A 22,820-nucleotide genomic window follows, 5' to 3' on the forward strand; every position below is an offset into this window, starting at 1 on the left:
TTACGATAATTTGTTGCTTTAGGGTCCTTTCACACGGTCCGCCTCTGTTGGCCCCGCTGCTCTCTATGGGGGAATCGGATGAGAATGGACCGCCTGTGCGCTCTTATCCGATCCGATCCCCCTGGAGGGATGGAAAATAGGGTTTCCATCCGTCCGGATTTCACGGACAGGATCGGAATCGGGTGGCAGCGAACATGTCTCCGCTGGCATCCGCTGCCCCATAGGGATGCATGGAGGATCCGATCAGATCCGCCTAAAAAACTGACAGGTGGATTGGATCGTTCGTGTGAAAGGGGCCTTAAACTGAAAGTCATTTTACACAGGAGGTTTCCTTTAGTTTGGAATTCCTCCCTCCCCCCAAATATTAGTTTCTTTTATTCCTGGTAAAAACTTATGATTTTTCTGGAAAAAGTTTTTTTTTTTTTTTTTTTTTTTTTTTTTTAATACTACCACTAGAGTGAACCTTTAAACAAGCCCAGCATGTCAGCTGTATAAACATTAGCTGTTCTCCATCAGGCCCGATCCTCAATCCCCATCTCCATCCCATGAGACGAGCCGCGCTTAGCTCACATAACCCTGACACACCAACTGAGCCTATTACCGGCAGACAACGTTAACGGGTAATTCGATCAGGAAATAGAGTTCCTAATGGCTTTTTGCAAGCTAGGATCATAATTTAATTTATCAGATGTGGGCCTGGCTCCATCAATCATTCCCTATTCAGCCGTGATAACGGACTAGCAGCCATTTTCAATAACTGCTCCGGGTTCTGGGCCTACGCCTCAGCGCCAGCTTCCATCCCATTGCTTCTCCGAGGTCTAAATGTTAATACGCCGATTATTGATATGTCTGACATACGCTTAAAATGCCAGACAGCCAACATTTGTCACAGAATACCATTTTTAAAACTAAACTGACACGGCTGACCGGATACTGCGGGGAAAAGCGATTCATTGGTGTGACATTTTGATGGGACTATTATACTAGAGCGACTTCAGGTCTTCGCTGAAAATAACTGCCCAGTAAAATGAACAAATCTCAGTGAAAATACAGAAGTTTTTTTTTTTGTTCTTTAGAAAGCGAACTTAAATGGATACAGAATTCATCAAATCTTTCAGGATATTTAAGTGAGGATAGGAAAGAACAGTACATTGGGGGGTTAGCACACCTTGCAATAAAATTGAGCATGTATTTATTCCAGCCCATCCGGTACAGTACGGAAAAAAAAAAAACACACACACACACCAGAAGATGCGATCTAAGTGCAGTATAACTAATGTTTTTTGCTTAAAAAAATAATAATAATAAAAAAAAAACAAACATACCAGAAGACGCAATCTAAGTGCAGTATAACTAATGTTTGCTAAAAACAAAACAAAAAACAAAATAAAAACAAACACATCAGAAGACGCGATCTGAGTGCAGTATAACAAAGGGGTTTATTGCTAAAAAACAAACAAACAAAAAAAAAAACAAAACAAACATACCACCAGAAGACACAATCTAAGTGCAGTATAACTAATGTTTATTGCTAAAAAAAACAAAAAACAAAAAAAAAAAAAACACAAAATAAAAACAAACACACCAGAAGACGCGATCTAAGTGCAGTATAAACAAAGGTTTATTGCTAAAAACAAAAAAAAAACATACCAGAAGACGCAATCTAAGTGCAGTATAACATGTTTATTGCTAACAAAAAAAACCGCACAAAATAAAAACAAACGCCAGAAGATGCGATCTAAGTGCAGTAGAACGAAGGTTTATTGCTTAAAAAAAGAAAAGTCTCTAATTAAAATAATTGTGCCTGTCATATGGGCTAAGGCTGTCGTCTAGATGATGCTCAGTGCAGTGAGAATCCAGTCTGAGATTCAGGCTCCTCCGCCGGCCTCGGCCAACTCATAACCTATGAAGCCGATCTGACAACGTGGGAACAGTCCAGTGTGATGTCACCAGCAGAGGGGCGTGGCCACGCCTTTCAAGGCAATTCTGCCTCTTTCTCAAGCCTGCCTAAGCTGAATGGGAGCCCCGTTGATACATTAAAAAAACACTGCTAAGGTTTTGGATAAGTGATTTCTGATCAATGTCCTAACTGTAGGTCAAGTGTGACCTCTCCTAATTCAAAACTCCTTGGTAGGGGACCTTCCCTAGAGGGGGTGTGTATTTTATTTATTAGGTGTGTACTTTTACAGGGTAAACGGTTTATGTGTGCAATATTGGATATTTTCATGTGATCTGTGACTACATCTGTATTTCATTTTATGATTTTGATTATTATGGAATGATTAAAAACAAAAATAAAAAAAACAAATCTTGAATATTTCTCCCCATGCTGCCTAGATGACCACCTACCTAGGAGTTTTTCAGACAGGCTTGGGAAAGGCTACCCAGGGCCTACAAGTACGGCCATTAAAAAGAAGATTTTTTTTTTCAAAACTGTAGCAGAGTTTTAGGTATAACCAAAGCTTTTGTGGCAACACGTCTCCTATGGATAGTTCTGCACTCCCTCATTTTTATTGTTTTTTTTTTTTTTACTAGTAATGGCGGCGATCTGAGATTTTTAGTACGACTGCAACATTGCAGCGGACAAATCGGACCCCTGACTGACATTTTTAACACTTTTGGGGGGACCAGTGACATTACTACAGTGATCAGTGCTAAAAATATGCACTGTTACTGTAATAATGACATTGGCAGGGAAGGGGTTAACAGTGTGGGAGATCAATGGGTTAAATGTGAGCCTAGGGGAGTGATTCTAACTGTATGGGGGCGGGGCTTATGGAATGATCATAGAGACCTGTGATCCTATATAGAAGGATCACAGGGGCTCTATGATCATTCTAGAGAGAACAGTCAGCTGTGTTTACGACAGCTGCCCGTCCTTCTCTCTCAGCGGGGGAACGATCGTGGGTGGCAGGCGGCAATCGGAGCCACCTGACAAGTGCATCGAAGTCCCCACTGCCGAGTGGGGGTGGGTGCGTGCCCCCTTGCTGCCGGCGCGCAACCAATGTAGCCCTACATCGGTTCACACAGGAAGGCAAGCCTGCCACAGTATATATGCGGTGGGCAGTGCGGAACCAGTTAATGACCCTGTAATGTACTTTTCACGAGATCATTTCTTAAATGTGTTTTTCTGCCTGGTTTTAATGTAATCTGCGAGCTCCTGAACCTCTCCTTTTCCTCCCTTACTCCCCTTAGTTTGGAAGGAGCAGTGCAGGTTAGTTGCAGTCATGTACGCTGCTCTATGCATACTACAAATCCCTTACTAAGACCAATTCATCAGGGGTCAATGGGATAAATACCTTTTACATTGGCGATCAGTAGGAAGAACAAAACCCTTGCAGTAGAGGTCAGAATGCCACCCTGAAGCCGGCCATAGACTGATCCAAATTTGGCTGGTTCAGCAGTAATCTGCCGAATTTCGAGCAGTCTATGGGCAGGCTGGTTGTACTGAAGTCAATTCATCGATCCACTTCAGTGCAACCAGCCTGTATGGTTTTTTTCTTTTCAAACCATTACTGCTGGCGGCCATACTGCGGGAAGTGTATTGTATTCTGTTGGCTGGGAAACATCCTGCTCTCAGAATACAATAACGCAGCGGGAGATATTACCCCATCAACATTGAATGTGTTGATGTGGGAATTGAGCAATTTTCTTTCTCTAAATCTATGGTTGAAGGAAAGAAAATTGTATAATGCATGGCTTGCTTCACAGACTGCTAAAAAGATAATTAGGGTCGTGCTACTTGTTTTTCCAAATAGAACCAGCCTTGGAACTGGGTGGGTACCATCAGATTGGAGGTCAGTTGACCACAACCCAAGGAACCCCTAGCACCATCTGGACCAGCATTTCTTAACCTTTTTAACACAGAGGAACCTTTGAAATACATTTCTGGTCTCGGGGGAACCCCTGCTAAAAATTCAAAATCTACAACTCATGACACATCAGTGTGACAGTCAGTGGGAAGAATGCTCCTTACTCTGGTCTAGGGATGCACCAATCCGACTTTTTTGGTCCCGATCCCGATCTTTTGCTTTGTGAAATCGCCGATCCCGAGTCCGATCCGGAAGTACTGTTTTGTGAGCTTATAACAAAATAACACTTCCGGATTGGTATCGGCAGATACCTTATAACATTGTGCATTCAAAATCTAAAATGTCATGGGTTTAGTCTTTAAGAGGTTAAACTTCCCTCCTCCTGAACGAAAAGATACATTGTAATCATTGTGTTTACTTAACTGGGAGAGTTGAAAGGCATTTGCAGGAGGCTCTTTTTTTTTTTTCTTTGACAGCTGTTCTCTGCTCCCTCACAAGCTATAAAAGAGCAAAACCGGATCGGCCCGTGGATCTGTTAATTTTACCGATCCCCCGATCCAGCTATTTTGCCCGTATCGGGACCGATATCCGATCCGAATATCGGATCAGTGCATCCCTACTCTGGTCATCATTGGGAAGAATTACCCCCTTACAGATAGCTAAAAGGAACAATGGTGTCATTGGAAACTTATTGGAGAGGCAGAAATTGCCCATTGCTCAAGGAACCCCTAGCAGCCTCAGGAGGAACCCTGATCTGGACAAACCCTGGGGTCCCATGGAATCCTGGTTGAGAATGGCTGGTCTACGGTCACACTAAATAGTCCTCCTCTGCAGAGAGGTTCAAACAAGGCTTTGAGAGACGAATTGCTTCTGTCACAACGTCCTAAATTCATCTCCTCGGAGGAGACTGATGGATTCTTAAGTGCCGGCTCTTTTCAGGGCTGACCGCAGTCCCAGAGAGACTTTGCAGTGAACTTTACTCCACGACCCAATTTATCCGACTCACACCATCTCTGTTCTATTAAAACTCCTCTCCAGGATTCCTCTGGAAAGATCTGTGGCTTAATGTCCCCGTTTGCCTCGCGTGATCAATCATCTGTACAGCCACATCTGTTTCGCTGCACGCCACCTACAAATACGCCATGAACACATGTTACGGCTCACCTGCCGGCACGGAGCACAGATGGCGCGGCGCACACGGATTCGACTGAGGGGTTTTAAATGCGTGTTTATATCTTACAGTCAAAGACCTTCCCTGTAAATAAGAACTTGTTTATGGATTTTACATTCCAAATCTGTTTAGATCTCAGTCACTATAAACTTTACAACATTGACAGGAAATCAACTTTTCATTTACCAAATCTTATTAATATGGGAGGACCTACCCCATCTATCTGATCAATGTGATAGGGAGAATACATATAACCTTTTAATTACTTGACCTATGGAAGATTTTACCCCTTTCTTGACCAGGCCTTTTTTGCTATTCAGAACTGAGTTACTTTAACCACTTGTGACTACGTCGCTAGCCGGTGAAGCTCTAGGGGGCGAGTGTGCGCCGCCGGAGGCGCGCTCCTGCACATCCCCGTGCGTGTGACCGGCGGACCCGATGTCCGCCAGTCACTCGCGAACGTCCGGTGCAGAGGGAGAAAGGCAGGCGGCTGATGTAAACAAAGCCGCCTGTCATTCTCCCCTGTGTAAGAACAGAGATCATACGGTCCTGCTATGTAGGATCGTATGTCTCTGTTACACCACTAGCCACATCCCTTTACAGTTAGAATCACACCCCTAGGGACACACTTAACCCCTGCATCACCAATAAAGTTAACCCCTTCCCTGACAGTGTAATTTTTACAGTAACAGTGCATATGTAGTAATGTCACTGGTACCCCCAAAAGTAGCAAAAATGTCAGTCAAGGGTCCGATCTGTCCGCCGCAATGTCGCAGTCCGGCAAAAAAAAAAAAAAAAAAAAAAAACGCAGATCGCCGCCATTACTAGTTAAAAAAAAAAAAAAAAAAAAAGACAAAAATCTTTCCCTTAGTTAGTAAACGCAATAACGTTTGCGCAAACCAATCAAAATACGCTTATTGCAATTTTTTTTACCAAACATATGTAGCAGAAAACAAATTGGCCTAAAATGTTAAAAAATTTTGATTTTTACATTTTTTTGGGGAATTTCATATAAAAAAAAAAAAAATGTGAAAAATATTGTTATTTTTGCAAAATTTACGCTCTTTTTTGTTTATAGAGCAAAAAGTAAAAATCGCACAAGTGATCAAATACCACCAAAAGAAAGCTCTGTTTGTGGGAAAAAAAGAATGTCAATTTCGTTTAGGTACAGCGTCGCACGACCGCGCAATTGTCCGTTAAAATCACGCAGTGCCGAATCGCAAAATAGGGCCTCGTCAGGAAGGGGGTAAAATCTTCCGGGGCTTAAGTGGTCAACTGGTAATTTGCATGGTCATTCAACTTTGTACCCAAACGAAATTTATAACCCTTTTTTCCACACAAATGGAGCGTTCTTTTGACAGTATTTGACCACCACTGGGTTTAATTTTTTTGCGATATAAACAGTGTGGATTTGATTTAAATCAATGGCGCTGCTATGATGGATCTGAAATGACAGGTGCTCTTTAAATGTAACGACTTATTCTTGCTGCTAGTTAGAATCTTTAACGACTTCCCGCCCCCCGCCCTATAACAGATTGACGGCGGGAATGTGGTTGTATTATCCTGACCGGACGTCATATGAGCGGCGATCGGTGATGCGAGGTGTCAGCCTGACACCCTGCATCTCCGATCTCGGTAAAGAGACTACTGACGTAGGCTCTTTACCATGTGATCAGCCGTGTCCAATCACGGCTGGTCACATAGTAAACAGGAACAGCCGTTGATCGGCTTTCCTTAGTTCGTGCCTGACAGGCACGAGTAAAGGAGCGCCGATCGGCGGCTCCCCTGACAGGGCGGGGGGGGGGGGGGGGGGGGTCGGCACTGGTAATCAGATCATTGATTACCAGTGCAGACCCTCGGGGGGGGGGGGTGCCACTAGAACCACCAGGGATGCCCACCTATGACCCCAGGGATGCCCACTATGGCCACCGGGGATGGCAATCAGGGCTCAGGGAGCCCCCCATTGCCCTCCCCATCAGTGCTGCCCGCCAGTGCCCTCTCCATCAGTGCTGCCCACAAGTGCCCATCATTGCCAGATTTCAGTGCCGCCCACCAGTGCCCATTATTGCCCACCAGTGCCGCCTATCAGTGCCCATTAGTGCCGCCCATCAGTGCCGATCAGTGCCCAGTGCCACCTATCAGTGCCCATCAATGCCGCCTATTAGTGCCTAGCAGTGCCGCCTATCAGTGCCCACCAATGCTGCTTATCTGTGCTACCTATCAGTGCCACATATCAGTGCCCATCAGTGCCGCCTATCATTGCCGCCTATCAGTGCCACCCCATCAGTGCTCATCAGTGCAGTCTCATCAGTGCAGGGAAAAACGTTTTATTTACAAAATTGTATAACAAACAAAAAAACTTTTTTTTTTCAAACTTTTCGGTCTTGTTTTATTTGTTTAGCAAAAAGGAAAAAACCCAGAGGTGATCAAATACCACCAAAAGAAAGCTCTATTTGTGGGGGGAAAATTACATAAATTTGGTTTAGGTGCAGTGACCGCGCAATTGTCATTCAAAATGCAACAGCGCTAAAAGGGGAAAATTGGCCTGGGCAGGAAGGGAGGAAAGTGCCCGGTATTGAAGTGGTTAATATTTGCAAACAAAATGAAGGTTTCCTATTTAGAATAATTAGCTGTCAGGTTAGTAAAACAGCAATATCAGAACCAATCGTACAGTTTGTAGTGTACATAGATTTACAAAACCATGGGATAAAGGAATATTCCTGAACTTTGTTTTATCTGATGGTTACTGTGCAATTGTGTGAATGCATCCATGCAGTGCATGTTATCTCAGCTTGCAGAGCTTGGATTGACTGAGTTCACCAAAAATTTAAATATTGCAGAACATACAGCCTCATGCTACATTACCAAGCTCCATTTTCTGCTGAATAAACTAAAATTATTAATGTATCTTAAATAGAAAATTATCTTTAGATAAATGTTTACCCCAAAAGCATTTTATAAAAATAAATTTCATAAAAAAAAAAAATTTTATTAACCACTTTCATACTGCATGATTTCTGGCACTTTGCTCCTACATGTAAAAATCATCTTTTTTTGCTAGAAAATTACTCGGAACCCCCAAAACATACATACACACATTATATATATATATATATATATATATATATATATATATATATATATACACACACATACACATATATACACACACACACACACACACATATATATAGATTAGCAGAGACCCTAGGGAATAAAATGGCGGTCATTGCAACTTTTATGTCATACGGTATAACGGTATATGCGCAGAAATTTTTCAAACGCGTTTTTTTTTATTCTTATGACTTATGTACCCGCTCCCACTTCCACTCAGGCCGCCTAGGCGACTCAAGTGGAAGTTCTCTTCTCCTCCTCCGACCCTGCAATCTTCTGGGACACTTCACAGGTCCCAAAAGATTGCCCGACCATTAAGGCGGCGCAGCGTGACTCGCACATGCGCAGTGCGCACCTGGCTGTGAAGCCACAAGCCGTCACACCCAAGTGCCCACACTTGTAATGCTGGCGCCGGGGAGAGGAGAGGGAGAGGCAAGGGTTCGGGAGTCCGCACCACTGGACCGTGGGACAGGTTAGTGGGTGTTTATTAAAGTCAAGAGCTACACTTTTTGTAGCTGCTGACTTTTACTAAACACAAAAACGCGTGGAACTCCGCTTTAACCTCCCTCGCAGTCTGATTATGTCAGGATTTCTGTGCTAAAAGCGGTACATTATTTTGCATGTGGTTTGCATCTGTGGTTTTACATTTTAAAAAACTCACCTTCCCCTGCGATCCCCCTCAATCCTCCCCCGCCGTCCTCCCACTGTGTGCTCGGCACCTGTCTTCTGGTTCCCTTCCCTGCGAGCGTTGCGACGCAGGGGGGTGGAACCAGCGGCAATTTCAAAGATGTAAATACACTAAATCAGTGGTCCTCAGGGCCCACTAACAGGCCAGATTTTAAGTATTACCTTGGGGAGATGCAGACTAGAGTAGTGCAATCACTAAGCAGCAAATGATATCACCTGGGATGAATTTCAGTTATTCCAATGGCGCTTTTAGACAAACTATTAATATAGCGATTCGTGGGAAAATTCGTCATCAGGTATGGAAAGTGAGGACAGCGACGATTCTGATGTCTCTTTCTGGCACATAGCTCCATTGGAAATTCTGAAGAATCATTTGATATACTTCCCAAATTCCACAAGCTATGTGCCAGAAAGAGACATCAGAATCGTCGCTGTCCTCACTTTCCGTACCGGATGACAAATTTTCCCAGGAATCACTATCGCTCAGTTCTTCAAGTAACTCCATTACGCTGTCGCTGTTTTCTAGTTCGTCTAAAAGCACTTTTGCACAAAAAGAAAGCTTTTTGGACGCCATGGTCGTTCTCTATTTTCCAGGCACAAAGAACTGGAAAAGCACAGGCAGGGCACTGGAAAAGTCACCAGGTGAAATCCTGTGGTGAAATGGGACGATACAGTGTAATCCGTTAGGATCACAGCTTTGTATCATCTCATTTGGTGTATTTAAACTTTTGAATTTGCCGCCGGTTCCACCCCCCCCTGCGTCTCAACGCAGGAGGGAACCGGGAGGCAGGTGCCGGCAATCGGTCCTGCACAGAGCGGGGAGAGAGTGTCAGGATGCCGGGGAGGACGGCAGAGGAGCGCAGGGAAGGTGAGTAACATTCTGGGGTAATCACGAGTGTGGCTCGGGGTTACCGCTTTTGGCACTGAAAGTTAACCCCCGAGCCACACTCGTGAATACCGCCAGGGAGGTTAAATGGTCAAATAGATAGATTGATTTTTGGTTTGAGATGAGAGATGAGCATGACTGTCTCTATGCAATTCTTTCTGATGGGCCTACACAGCTTATATTAAAACTGTGGGAGTGTCACTGGCCATCAAGAGAACTAATCATGGATTGCCCAGTTTATGGGTTTTCCACAAATCTTCCCAAGTCGAATATCTTTTTTAATTTAAGACACAAAATGAAGAAATAGAAAATGCATTTCTAGCAAGAGCGTAACTGGACTGCGACTGTTATGGGGCCCAGAAGCCCATTACTCCTTACCCCCAGGGCTGTCTATGCAGGTAGCAACATCACTTGGCAAATACAGGTGGATAAGGTTATAGTTTAAAAAGTTTGGGAAACGCTAAACCTTTCGCTTTTCTGTTTCATTATAGGAATTGCCTTGGAGATTGAGATTAGTGTCCCCATAATGGTTTTGTTCCGAGGCCCCAACTCTGACCAGCAGGACAGACTTACCCACGGTAGTTGGCAAATTTCCAAGCAAAGCCTTTTTGTATTTCATCAAGCTTTCGTCATCTTTGTCCACTTCCAGGAGCTCTTGTACAGATTTCTTCTCAGGAGCCTTATAATTCAGGTCAACCTCATCCTCCGAATCTTCAACATGCTTGATTTCGTCTGCCATTTTGTCTGCAATGGAGGAAAACGAGTTATGACTTAGAAAAGTGATTCTTAAAAAAAATCAAAAAAAGTATGTGCCCCTTTATTGGCACCCACCTTTACCAAGCAATCCTTGGGTATATCAAACAATCCCACGTTTTTGAAAAAAAGATAGGTTACTTCAAATCTACCAACAAGATAGGCAGGATGGGCCTACAGCGATCTCATACAAATAGTGGGTAGGTATTGTATACTTGCAACTAATCTCAGACATTTCATTAATGGTTTCACTTATCTATGTCTGATTCTTAGTGTGCCAGAAAGCAGGACATCTGAGGATACCAAGTGACGTCGGCTCAACATCCAAATTTAAAGTAAAATGTTCATTTTACATCCAAAATCACTGTTGGATTCTAAAGTTACATAGCTGAAAAAAAGTCCCTTTAGAATCAACCAATAGTAAACAATACATTGAAAACCTCCATATATGGGAATCCTATAACCACAGTTGATACAGAGGAAGCCAAAAAAACCCAATAAAGCAAGGCCCAATTTGCTCCAGTGATTAAAAAATATTATGTATATATATATATATATATATATATATATATATATATATATATATATATATATATATATATATATATATATACATACACACATTTTTCCTTTCGGAGTCGAATATTCCCTGGATCAGCAATCCAGTCTACTAACCCCGATGCTGGGGGTTATTATTACAATCACTGACCCCAACGCTGGGGGTTATTATTGCACTCACTGACCCCCAATGCTGGGGAGTTATTGCACTCCCTGACCCCCCATGCTGGGGGTTTATTATTACACTCACTGAGACTAATGCTGGGGGTTTAATATTGCACTCACTGACCCTGACACTGGGGGGTTATTATGGCACTCACTGACCCCGACACTGGGGGTTATTATGGCACTCACTGACCCCGACACTGGGGGTTATTACACTCACTGACCCCCAACGCTGGGGGGTTATTATTGCACTCACTGACCCCGACACTGGGGGTTATTATTGCACTCACTGACCCCGACACTGGGGGTTATTATTGCACTCACTGACCCCAACGCTGGGGGGGGATTATTGCACTCACTGACCCCGACACTGGGGGTTATTATTGCACTCACTGACCCAGACACTGGGGGTCATTATTGCACTCACTGACCCAGACACTGGGGGTCATTATTGCACTCACTGACCCAGACACTGGGGGTTATTATTGCACTCACTGACCCCAGCGCTGGGGGGGGATTATTATTGCACTCACTGACCCCAACCCTGGGGATTATTATTGCACTCACTGACCCCAATGCTGGGGGTTATTGCACTCACTGACCCCGACACTGGGGGTTATTATTGCACTGACACCAACGCTGGGGATAATGTACTTCAACTTCTTAAGTGTGCACTGTGATATGCAGCAAAAAATGCTGCAGGAGCAAACTTTTTGTGCATTGAGATGCAAAAATGAACTGCTACTGTGCAGCCCTTTGGAAATGTCTGTCTTAGACAGGCTGGGCATTGCCAACACAGCAACAAAGGCGATAGCAGCCTATGCTCTCTGCATATCAAAAACTCAGGTCAACATTAAAAATGCATCAAGTATTTCCCTGGTTAAATCGCAATCTAAAGATAACATACCGCATCCTTAACCTCTCATGTTGTCTCCAGCACAGGCTGATTACATGCAGAGAGCGGGGGAAGCCTATGATCTAACTGATTAATATGAGTGTAGCAGAAGAGCCTCAGTATAATCCCCGGAACATTACAGTGCACAGAGGGGAGCCATCGCCAATCAAGAGGCGATCTCCATAATGGGCCAGGCATGGACTCTGCTTACTCAGCTCTACGCTCGCTCAGGAGAGTTTGTAATAATCATGGCCAGTAATTCATCCCGCTTCCATTGTGTCAAAGTTTATATGGAGCGTGAAATTTTGTAAATGTTAAACCAGAACTCTAGGCATGACCAAATCTGAGTTGTATTATGGCGCTTTTCCACTGCATGGAACCGAGTGATTCACTTTTGTGCTTTTCCACTGCTGGTACCGCATGGTAAGGTGTAGGAATGGTTCGGTACGGTACGGCGGCACTTTTCCACTGCATGGAACCGAACGGTACGGCTCTCAAAAAACAGTACCACCTCGATTGTGGTTCCAAGAGGTACCATACCCGGTACCATATCCCACAATCCTTTGCATGCAGTCTACTAGCCACTGATTGGTCAGAGAATCGTTGTTATCCCACTCACTTAACTTTAGTGGAAAAGCAAACCATACCGTACCGTACCGAACCGTTCCAACACCGTACCATGCGGTACCAGCAGTGGAAAAGCAAACCTGGCCAAGCAGGGCCGAGCCGGTACTTGCAGTGGAAAAGTGCCATTAGTGGTGAATGCACAAGCTTGGAGACTCTTCAAGTATGGCTCTTGCTATGTAGGCACCATACTTGCTAAGGCTTAAAGCCACAATCAATCTACAGATCAGGGATGGTCAGGGATGTGGTGGCTGAGCAGGCTCTGGAAGTCCTGTACCTCTAAATGAAAGCCCAGGGACACAAACCAACCGCGCAAGCAGCATACGAGTGGTCCTCGTTGACCATAGAACAAAGGGGAATGGCTGGATCAACCAGACTTTTCCGATAGAAGGAATACAGTAAAGCATATGAAGGTTTTTTTTTTACCTTCATGTTTCTGCCCCTAGAGCCCCGCTAATACTCACCTGAACCCCCTCTTGAACTAGTGATGTGCACAGCAGCCTCAGCTGTCCCAGGTCTCTCCTTCCTCACTGGCTGAGAGACAGCAGCTGGAGCTATTGGCTCCCACTGCTGTCAATCACAGTGAACCAATGAGGAGAGTGCAACCTAGCACATTATGCATTTACTTTGCACAGTTTAGGAGATATTCACCCTGCATGCAGCCACTGACACCAGAGGCGCATGCGCTCTGAAGGTCCGGCAAGATCTTGTCAGACCTTCAGAGCTTCTTGCTGGAAAGTGAACTCCCACACGCATGCGCAGGAGTGACGTCATCACAGCGCGGGAGCCACCGAACCCGGAAGAGACGCTGAGGGAACAGGTCAACTCCCTCAGCGGTGTCCGGGCAACCATGTAGGGGCTTCATTCTAAGGTATTTCATAATGTGCTAGTATGCGATGCAAACTAGCACATTATGCCATTGTCCTGCAGGAATTTTTTTTTTTTTTTTTACACAGGGGATACAACCGCTTGCCGACCGCCGCACGACTATTTACGACGGCAGTCAGCCCCTCACAGGCAAAGCGACGTAGGGCTACGTCGCTAGCCTGTGAGGCTCTAGGGAGGCTCTAGGGAGCGAGCTCGGTCATGGACCGCGCCAGGGACTCACGATCGTCCGTTAGAGCGGGAGAAAGGCAGGCGGCTAGTGTAAACACAGTCGCCTGTCAGTCTCCCCTGTGTAAGAATGGAGATCAGACGGTTCTACTATGTAGGACCGTTGATCTCTGTTCTTACACCAGTAGCCACAGCCAATCACAGTTCGAAACACGCCCCTAGGACACACTAAACCCCTCCCTCTCCAATACAGTTAACACCTTCACTGCCAGTGTCATTTTTACAGTAACAGTGCATATGTATAGCACTGATTACTGCGGTAATGTCACTGGTAACCCCAAAAGTGTCAAAAATGTCAGTCAAGGGTCCGATCTGTCCGCCGCAATGTCGCAGTCCCGCAAAAACAAAAATCGCAGATCGCCGCCATTACTCGTTAAAAAAAAAAAAACAACAAAAATGACAAAAATCTTTCCCTTTGTTAGTAAACGCGATAACTTTTGCGCAAACCAATCAAAATATGCTTTTTGCGATTTTTTTTACCAAACATATGTAGCATAAAACAAATTGGCTGAAAATGTTAAAAAATTTTGATTTTTACATTTTTTTTTGGAATTTCATATAAAAAAAAATATTGTTATTTTTGCAAAATTGACGCTCTATTTTTGTTTATAGCGCATGATTAAAAAAAAAAATAAATAAAAATCGCACAGGGGATCAAATACCACCAAAAGAAAGCTCCGTTTGTGGGGAAAAAAGGACGTCAAATTCGTTTAGGTACAGCGTCGCACCACCACGCAATCGTCCGTTAAAGTCACGCAGTGCCGAATCGCAAAATAGGCACTGGTCAGGAAGGAAGTAAAATCTTCCGGGGTTTAAGTGGTTAATGTCCATTTTTCATCATCAACCATCTCCAGTGCCAGCCACAATTACACAAAAGAAAAAGCCGGTGTGATTTAATAAAAAAAAAAAAAAAGGGCAAACCCAAGCCTGTGGCACTATGACAGTTAACAGAAGCCTTAATAAGTTGGATTTAATACCTGAATAAAGCGCCATTCGCAATAAACTAAAAGAAGAGCCAATCCGATAGCAATAACTCCACGCACAATTAGTGGATTATTGTGAAAAGCCGCCAAATAACGATTTCTTTGAGTCTATTACAAAGCATTGTGTGCGGCTGGCAAACATCCGAGCGATCACACTACAAGCGCATTCAGTCTTTTTCTTTTTTTTTTTTGCAAGAATTCAAAAAGATAAGTGAGCGAGCCGGGCAGATGACTGGCTCTAAAGAGCGGAGAGATAAGGCGCACCTCACAGGAAGCAATACAAAACCCGCAAATCCTTAGTAGACACGCTGAATAAATACATGGAAATGAGATTAGAGGGATGTGCGGCTTGTAGAACAGGATAAAAGAGGAGAGAAATACACCTTTCCTGCCGAGCCGTCATAAAGCCAAAAATGTTAAATCTGTGCTGTCTTCAAGGGCGCCAAATCGTTTCATCTCCCGAAATCCACTTCTGCTTTCAGTGCTGAACCGCTAAGGCAGATGATCTCCAAAAAGTGCAACGTAAGAGAATTCACAGATTTGCAACCTTAAGTAATGTAACAAAATAAAAATTGCTAAAGAAAAAAAAAATAATAATTCAGTGCCATGGGTGTAGGTTAGGAAGGTTTCCGGCACAAAATGCAGGTGTTCTAAAATTTGATCGGACCAGTGAAAATTCCGGACCCTCGTCACTTACGGTGACGCTATGTCACCACCAGCTGGTGCGACAGCTGGTGCTAGCCCCGGTGCGTATGCGCACAAGACATTTTCCAGGTCCGATAAAATTTTAAGACTTTGCGAACAGCTGACTGAGAGGAGGAGGGACTGAGGTGGGACGCACACACCGCCGCGGGAAAATTTTACAACACCGTCGCATCATTGAGCAAGGAACATGTTGCAGAGCTGACTTAGAGGAGGCGGGAAGGAAGTGAATATATATAAAATTTTCGAACACCGCCTGAGGTCCCTAGACTTCCGCCCTCACATAGAGCCACTTCCGCCTGTTCTCCCGATACTTCCGCCCTTACTGACACATACCTCCGTCTGAGGTCCCTAGACTTCCGTCCTCACATAGAAGTGAATTCCGCCTTCTCTATGGAAACGTCCGCCCTCACGTAGAGCCACTTCCGTACTCATTAACATTATTTTCTGTCCCCGACATCCACATTTCCACCATTCATTTCCAACGGACAGTCCCCTCTAAGTCAGCTCTGCAACATGTTCCTTGCTCGATGACGCGGCGGTGTTGTAAAATTTTCCCGCGGCGGTGTGTGCGTCCCACCTCAGCCCCTCCTCCTCTCAGTCAGATGTCCCTTGTGTCGCACCCGCGGCGGTAACTCCATCCCACCTCAGCCCCACCTCCTCTCAGTCAGCTGTTCGCAAAGTCTTAAAATTTCATCGGACCTGGAAAATGTCTTGTGCGCATGCGCACCGGGGCTCGCAACAGCTGTCGGTGATGTAGCGTCACCGGAAGTGACGAGGGTCCGGAATTTTCACGGGTCCAATTAAATTTTAGAACACCAGCCTCATTTATAAAGCAGCTGAAGGTGGTAAAAATAGGCAGTTAAGCAGTGAATTTACTGCCCCCGACTGCACAGCTTCAAAGTAACATGGTCAAGTGCTAAGTTACCTGTTTATACAACAGGCAGTATGGCCAAACATGACCTATACGTGACTAGGGCTGTACTGCAACCATGAGACAAAATAGATGGTATTCCTATCACAGCACTGGAATAAAGGATAAGCGCATCCAGCAGCCAACCAGAGCATTAGAGCCATTATAGGGCAAGATAAGTCTGTAGCCAATCACTACACTGGAATAAGTAAAAGGACAAATCCAACTAGCAGCCAACCAGAGCAAGATTACCATTAAAGCGGAGTTCCGGCCTCAAATACCTTTTTTAACTAAAAATACCCCTATAATACTAATCCATCGCCCTTTACAGAACCGCTATTCTCTTACTTACAAGGTGTACAGTATTGGATTTTAGTCAAAATCTTACTTTTAAAAAACGCTATCTGGGCTCGGCCGTCTTAGACGTGGGCATCTGAAGCCGCAGTGTAATCTGCTGTGTCCTTCTTCCTGATTCCAGGGAGTGTTCTGGGAGTTCTTCCTGATTCCAGACTCCTGGGAGTGATGACAAACAGCTCCCAGGATGCAATACAAAGGCAGAAGTGATGTCGATGGCCGTGGCCACAGAGCGGGGAGAAGGAGGAAGTACAATCAAAAATGCCCTGAAAATAAGGTAAGGAACCCCCGAACAAAATTGAAAATGCCCAATTGTTGATCAGCATAGCGAGCACTCCAGGAATCACTAAAGTTGCAAAATAGGCCGGAACTCCACTTTAAGGCTTCTTTCACACGTGTGCGACTTGTCCTGCGATTTGGGACTGCAAAGTTGCATGACAAGTCATTCTCCATGATTTCCAATGAGTACCGTTGATATCTGTACGACTTCAACTCGCAACGACTTCAAAGTAGTCCCTGCACTACTTTTAGCCAATTTTAAATGCGTTTTGAGGTCCAAAAGACATTAGGCATTGCTTCAAGACCAGTCAAAATCGTGGTAAGTGTGAAAGGGGCCTTAAGGACAAAGCTAACCTGTGGTCAATCACTGCACTAGACTAAATAAAGGACAAGTTCCACCGACAGCCAACCAGAGCATTAGAACCATTAGAGCAAGAGCACAAAATCAAAATCGGTAGCCATTAGCCAATCACCAAATCCAACTGGCAGCCAACTACAGCAAGAGAACCATTAAAGGACAAGACCAATCTGCAGTCAAATCACTGCACTAGACTAATTAAATGACAAGTCCAACCGGCAGCCAACCAGAGCATTAGAACCATTAGCGCACAAGACCAATCTGCAGCCAATCACTTCACTGGAAAAATTAAAGGACAAATCCAACTGGCAGCCAACCACAGCAAGAGAATCATTAAAGGACAAGACCAATCTGCAGTCAAATCACTGCACTATACTAATTAAATGACAAGTCCAACCGGAAGCCAACCAGAGCATTAGAACCATTAGCGCACAAGACCAATCTGTAGCCAATCACTTCACTGGAAAAATTAAAAGGACAAATCCAACCGGCAGCCAACCAGATCATTTAGAACCATTAGAGCACGAGGCAAACCTGTAGCCAATCATTGTACTAGAAAAGTTAAAGGCCAAATCCAACCGTCAGCCAACCAAAGCAATAGCACCATTAGAGGACAAGACCAACCTGTTGCCAATCACAGGTCAGTAATAATTAAAGCACAAGTTCAATTGGCAGCCAACCAAAGCATTATAACCATTAGAGCACAAGACCAATATGTGGCCAATCATCGCACTGCAATAAATTAAAGGACAAGTTCAATGGCTGCCTACCAGAGCATTACAACCATTTGAAGAGAAGACAAACATAAAGCCAATCAAAGCATTAGAACACTAATGAGACTTGACTATCCTGTATCTATGGTCAGCTGTCACGTTACACATTTATAGAATACATCGCATTTGGCAAGCAGTACCACCGCCAAACACAACCAACTCAAGTGAATAGGGACAAACTGCAACTGTGAGACAAACGCTTAGCTAGTGGTTGTGGCACGGTTTTCTCATCACATCACTGACATAATAAAGGAAGGGTTTAACCGGCAGCCAACCAGAGCATAAAAGCCATTAGAGCACAAGACCAATCTGTTGCCAATCATAGCTTCGGAATAAGTAAAGCACAAGTCCAACCAGTAGCCAACCAAAGAATTATAATGATTAGAGCATGAGGCAAACCTGTAGCCAATCATTGTACTAGAAAAGTTAAAGGCCAAGTCCAACTGTCAGCCAACCAAAGCAATAGAACCATTAGAGGACAAGACACCCCTGCTGCCAATCACAGGTCAAAAATAATTAAAGCACAAGTTCAACTAGCAGCCAACCAAAGCATTATAACCATTAGAGCACATGACCAATCTGTGGCCAATCATTGCACTGCAATAATTAAAGGACAAGTTCAATGGCAGCCTACCAGAGCATTACAACCATTTGAAGAGAATCCAACATACAGCCAATTAGAGCATTAGAATACTAATGAGACTAGACCAGGGATTCCCAAACTACGGCCCTGCAGCTGGTGCAGAACTACACATCCCATGAGGCATTATAAAACTCTGACATTCACATACATGACTAGGCATGATGGGAATTGTAGTTCCTGAACAACTGGAGGGCCATAGTTTGGGAATCCCTGGACTAGACTATCCTGTGCCCATGATTAGCTGCCACATTACCCATTTATATAATAGGTCGTATTTGGCAGGTAGTACCGCCACCAAACACAACCCATTCAAGTGAATAGAGCTGTACTGCAACCGCAAGAAAAATGCTTGGCTTGTGGTTGTGGCACGATAATCCCATCACTGGCATATATAAAAGACAAGCCCAACTGGCAGCCAACCAGAGCATAAGAGGCAAAGACCAACCTATAGCCAAATCACATTACTAGAAAAATTGAAGAAAAAGTCCAACTGTCAGCTAACCGAGCATTAGAACCACTAGAGCACCAACCTGTAGCCAGTCATAGCACTGGAATAGTTAAAGGACCAAGTTCAACCAGAAGACAATGCATTGGAACTATTTGAGGACAAGACCAACAGAATACCAAGTAGACTTCACTATCCTGTATCCAGAGTAGATATTCACCAAAATTTCAGCCGAAAATAGTGTTATCGGCATGTTGCCTATAATAGAAGAAGGTGCTGATAATGGCACCAAAAATGCATGCGATTTTACTCTGCTCATGGTGTGTTTTTTATAGGTCATGTGACTCAAAAACTAGATCAAAAACGTAACACTGGTGCATGGTTGAGGAGTTCTTGCGGCGTTTTCTTTGCATTTCAATGGAGAGATGCAGCCCATCAGACCAATACAACCTTCTCAGGAATGGAATGTACCAGTCATATAGTCATCAGGACCATCAGGGGTGTCAAACTCAATTTAACCGAGGGCCGCACCAGCAATATGATTGCCCTCAAAAGGGCCGATTGTATCTGTAAGACTAGATTTCCAGAGCATCCCCTACCCTTACATAAGACGTCAGGAGCCTCCCCACCATCAGACGTTGAGTTTCCCACCCTCCCTTACAGTACAGTGCACCACCCTTCCCCTTGTGCTGCTGCTGGGAAGAAGGCAGTGCTGGAAAGCAGAAAGCACAGGGTCTGGAGAATAGGTGCGAGGGCCACATGAAATGGCACGGAGGGCCAGATTCGGCCCGCGGGCCTTGTGTTTGACACAGGTGACCTAAGGAATGGAATGTATCATCCAATAGTCAATAAGAGCTTTAGAACCTTCAAAATCACAGAAAAGCCCCGTACACACGTAGCGATTGTCGGCCGTAAATATTCGGCTGACGACCGATCGGCCGATTGTAGGCTTGTTAGTATGATGCTTCCAACAGCCGACAGCGCATTTTCGGCCGAACAGAATATGTCGTGCAGGCATTAAAATTTTTGTTGGCCAACACCAGAACGGCCGATTGTTCGCCAGTCAGTACAGATTTCGGCCGACAGACAGCCGATTAGCAAGACTGGGCATGCTCATAAAAGAAAAAAAGTCAAGGAAAGTTAACCATCACATGACATCACTTCTGCAGTCGGCTGTTGTTGGCCGACAAAATTAGTGTGCAGTCTTTTGCAGTTTTTTTAACAGACACGACAGCCCTGGACAAAAGACGGCCGATCGTTCTATGGGGGCACCCGAGCCGAATCACAGCTCTGTGTATCCATTCAGACATGGGGCTGCAGTTCGGCCCGCCCATTCTCTCCTGATTGGCTTGCTGACTTTGACAGCAGCGGGAGACAATGGCACCACTGCTGTGTCTTAGCCAAAGAGGAGGGGAAACCCAGACGGCTGAGACAGTCCTGGACATCGTTGGAATGGGGTTCAGGTAAGCATCGGGGGAGGGGGGGGGGGGGAGGAACGGGCTGCTGCACAAAGGGTTGTTTACCTTAATGCATAGAATGCATTAGGTTAAAAAAAAAAAACCTTCTATATTTGAAAACCCCTTTAAAAAGGACATGTTCAACTGGCAGGCAACCAATGTAATAGAACCATTAAGGACGAGACCAACCTGTAGCCAAGTAGAGCCATTATCTGACTTGACCTTCCTATAGCCCATCAGGCCATTACAAACTTCTTGAAAATGGAATGTACAAACCTATAGCCATCAGACCCTTCTCGAGAAGGAAATGTACCAACCTATAGCCATCAGACCCTTCTCAAGAAGGGAATGTACCAACCTATAGCCTTTAGACCCTTCTCGAGAAGGGAATGTACCAACCGATAGCCATCAGACCCTTCTCGAGAAGGGAATGTACCAACCGATAGCCATCAGACCCTTCTCGAGAAGGGAATGTACCAACCGATAGCCATCAGACCCTTCTCGAGAAGGGAATGTACCAACCGATAGCCATCAGACCCTTCTCGAGAAGGGAATGTACCAACCTATAGCCATCAGACCCTTCTCGAGAAGGGAATGTACCAATCTATAGCCATCAGACCCTTCTCGAGAAGGGAATGTACCAACCTATAGCCATCAGACCCTTTTCAAGAAGGGAATGTACCAACCGATAGCCATCAGAACCTTCTCGAGAAGGGAATGTACCAACCTATAGCCATCAGACCCTTCGAGAAGGGAATGTACCAACCGATAGCCATCAGACCCTTCTCGAGAAGGGAATGTACCAACCTATAGCCATCAGACCCTTCTCGAGAAGAGAATGTACCAACCTATAGCCATCAGACCCTTCTCAAGAATGGAATGTACCAACCTATAGCCATCAGACCCTTCTCAAGAATGGAATGTACCAACCTATAGCCATCAGACCCTTCTTAAGAATGGAATGTACCAACCTATAGCCATCAGACCCTTCTCAAGAATGGAATGTACCAACATATAGCCATCAGACCCTTCTCAAGAATGGAATGTACCAACCAATAGCCATCAAACCATCAGAACAGCTCAAGAATGGAATGTACCAACTTTTGGCCATTCAGAGGTTTGGAACATTCAAAACTACCTAACCAACCTGGAGCCAATTAACAGGCATTTTCCCAGAACATGGTCAAACTGTAGTCAGAGTGGTAGAATATTCACAGGGGTAGACAATCCTGTGGCCAGATAGGAGGCAAGGCTTACTTTAACGACTAGGCTTTCAGAATCACCATAGTAAGTATAACACAGTAAGGAAATATTAACCTGTTGCTAGCAACAATCTGAATACTGCAATCAAGCTTTGCATGTTGCTATGTGCAATTGCTTTTTTTTTTTTTTGCTCTTTTTTATTAGAGTTGAACAAGTGTAGGATGATAATAACTAAATGAACATGCAATGAAAAATGGAGATGGCAAATTAATGCACTACCAGTTGCTGACAGAGCTTTCTCTAAGTCACCTTAGCAAGGCAAGTCACACCAGGGGTCATTTTACACATAGTAGGTCCCAAAGAACAGCATGAATAAAACAATCATTAAAAAAAGAAAAGAAAAAAGAAGTATATATGCCCTTTGCAATGAATTGTAAACACAAGCAAGAACCAAGAAATGTTAGATTTCAAGTCACCAAGGTATTTGCATAAAAGACCATTACATCATTCTCCCAGAAGTCCTATGTTGTGACAATTCCCTCAACTCTGAGCAGCTAAATTAATCCAAAAAAAAAAAAAAAAAAAAATACAACAATGAAATAAATGTCTAATTTTAAACAAAAATAGCAAATTAACAAATACACAATTGAATATCAATTTATTGGAGTAAATCATTTTTTTTTTTTTTTGCAAAAGCCATACATAGGTCAAAAAGGCACTTGTCACACTGAACTACAATAGACAAAGAGTGGGTAACACCCCTCTATAAAAGCACAAAAATGAATAAAAAAAAAAAAAAAAAAATTTCAAAAGCAAAACATTTTTATTTTTTTTGTATAAAAGAATATATGGAAAAAAAAATTAAATAAAATAAATGAGTGGATACAATAAAGATGCTGTTAACTCACCTCTATAGCACACAGACAACCACA

General features: G+C 44.0%; 1 protein-coding gene across 1 annotated transcript in view; it reads right to left on the reverse strand.

Moving 5' to 3' along the window:
- ARHGDIG (Rho GDP dissociation inhibitor gamma) overlaps positions 1 to 22,820 on the reverse strand; it is an 86,306-nt gene that overhangs the window by 63,359 nt on the left and 127 nt on the right. The window contains exons 1-2 of the mRNA XM_082260134.1: positions 22,797 to 22,820; positions 10,244 to 10,414 (exon numbers count right to left, since the gene is read on the reverse strand). The exon at positions 22,797 to 22,820 is cut by the window's right edge and continues 127 nt beyond it. Coding sequence (XP_082116260.1) covers positions 10,244 to 10,414; positions 22,797 to 22,820 — 195 coding nt within the window. The remainder of the gene's footprint in view (positions 1 to 10,243; positions 10,415 to 22,796) is intronic.

This window comes from Pelophylax lessonae (assembly GCF_965119305.1).
Source record: "Pelophylax lessonae genome assembly, chromosome: 6".
In the NCBI taxonomy this organism is placed as follows: Eukaryota; Metazoa; Chordata; class Amphibia; order Anura; family Ranidae; genus Pelophylax; species Pelophylax lessonae.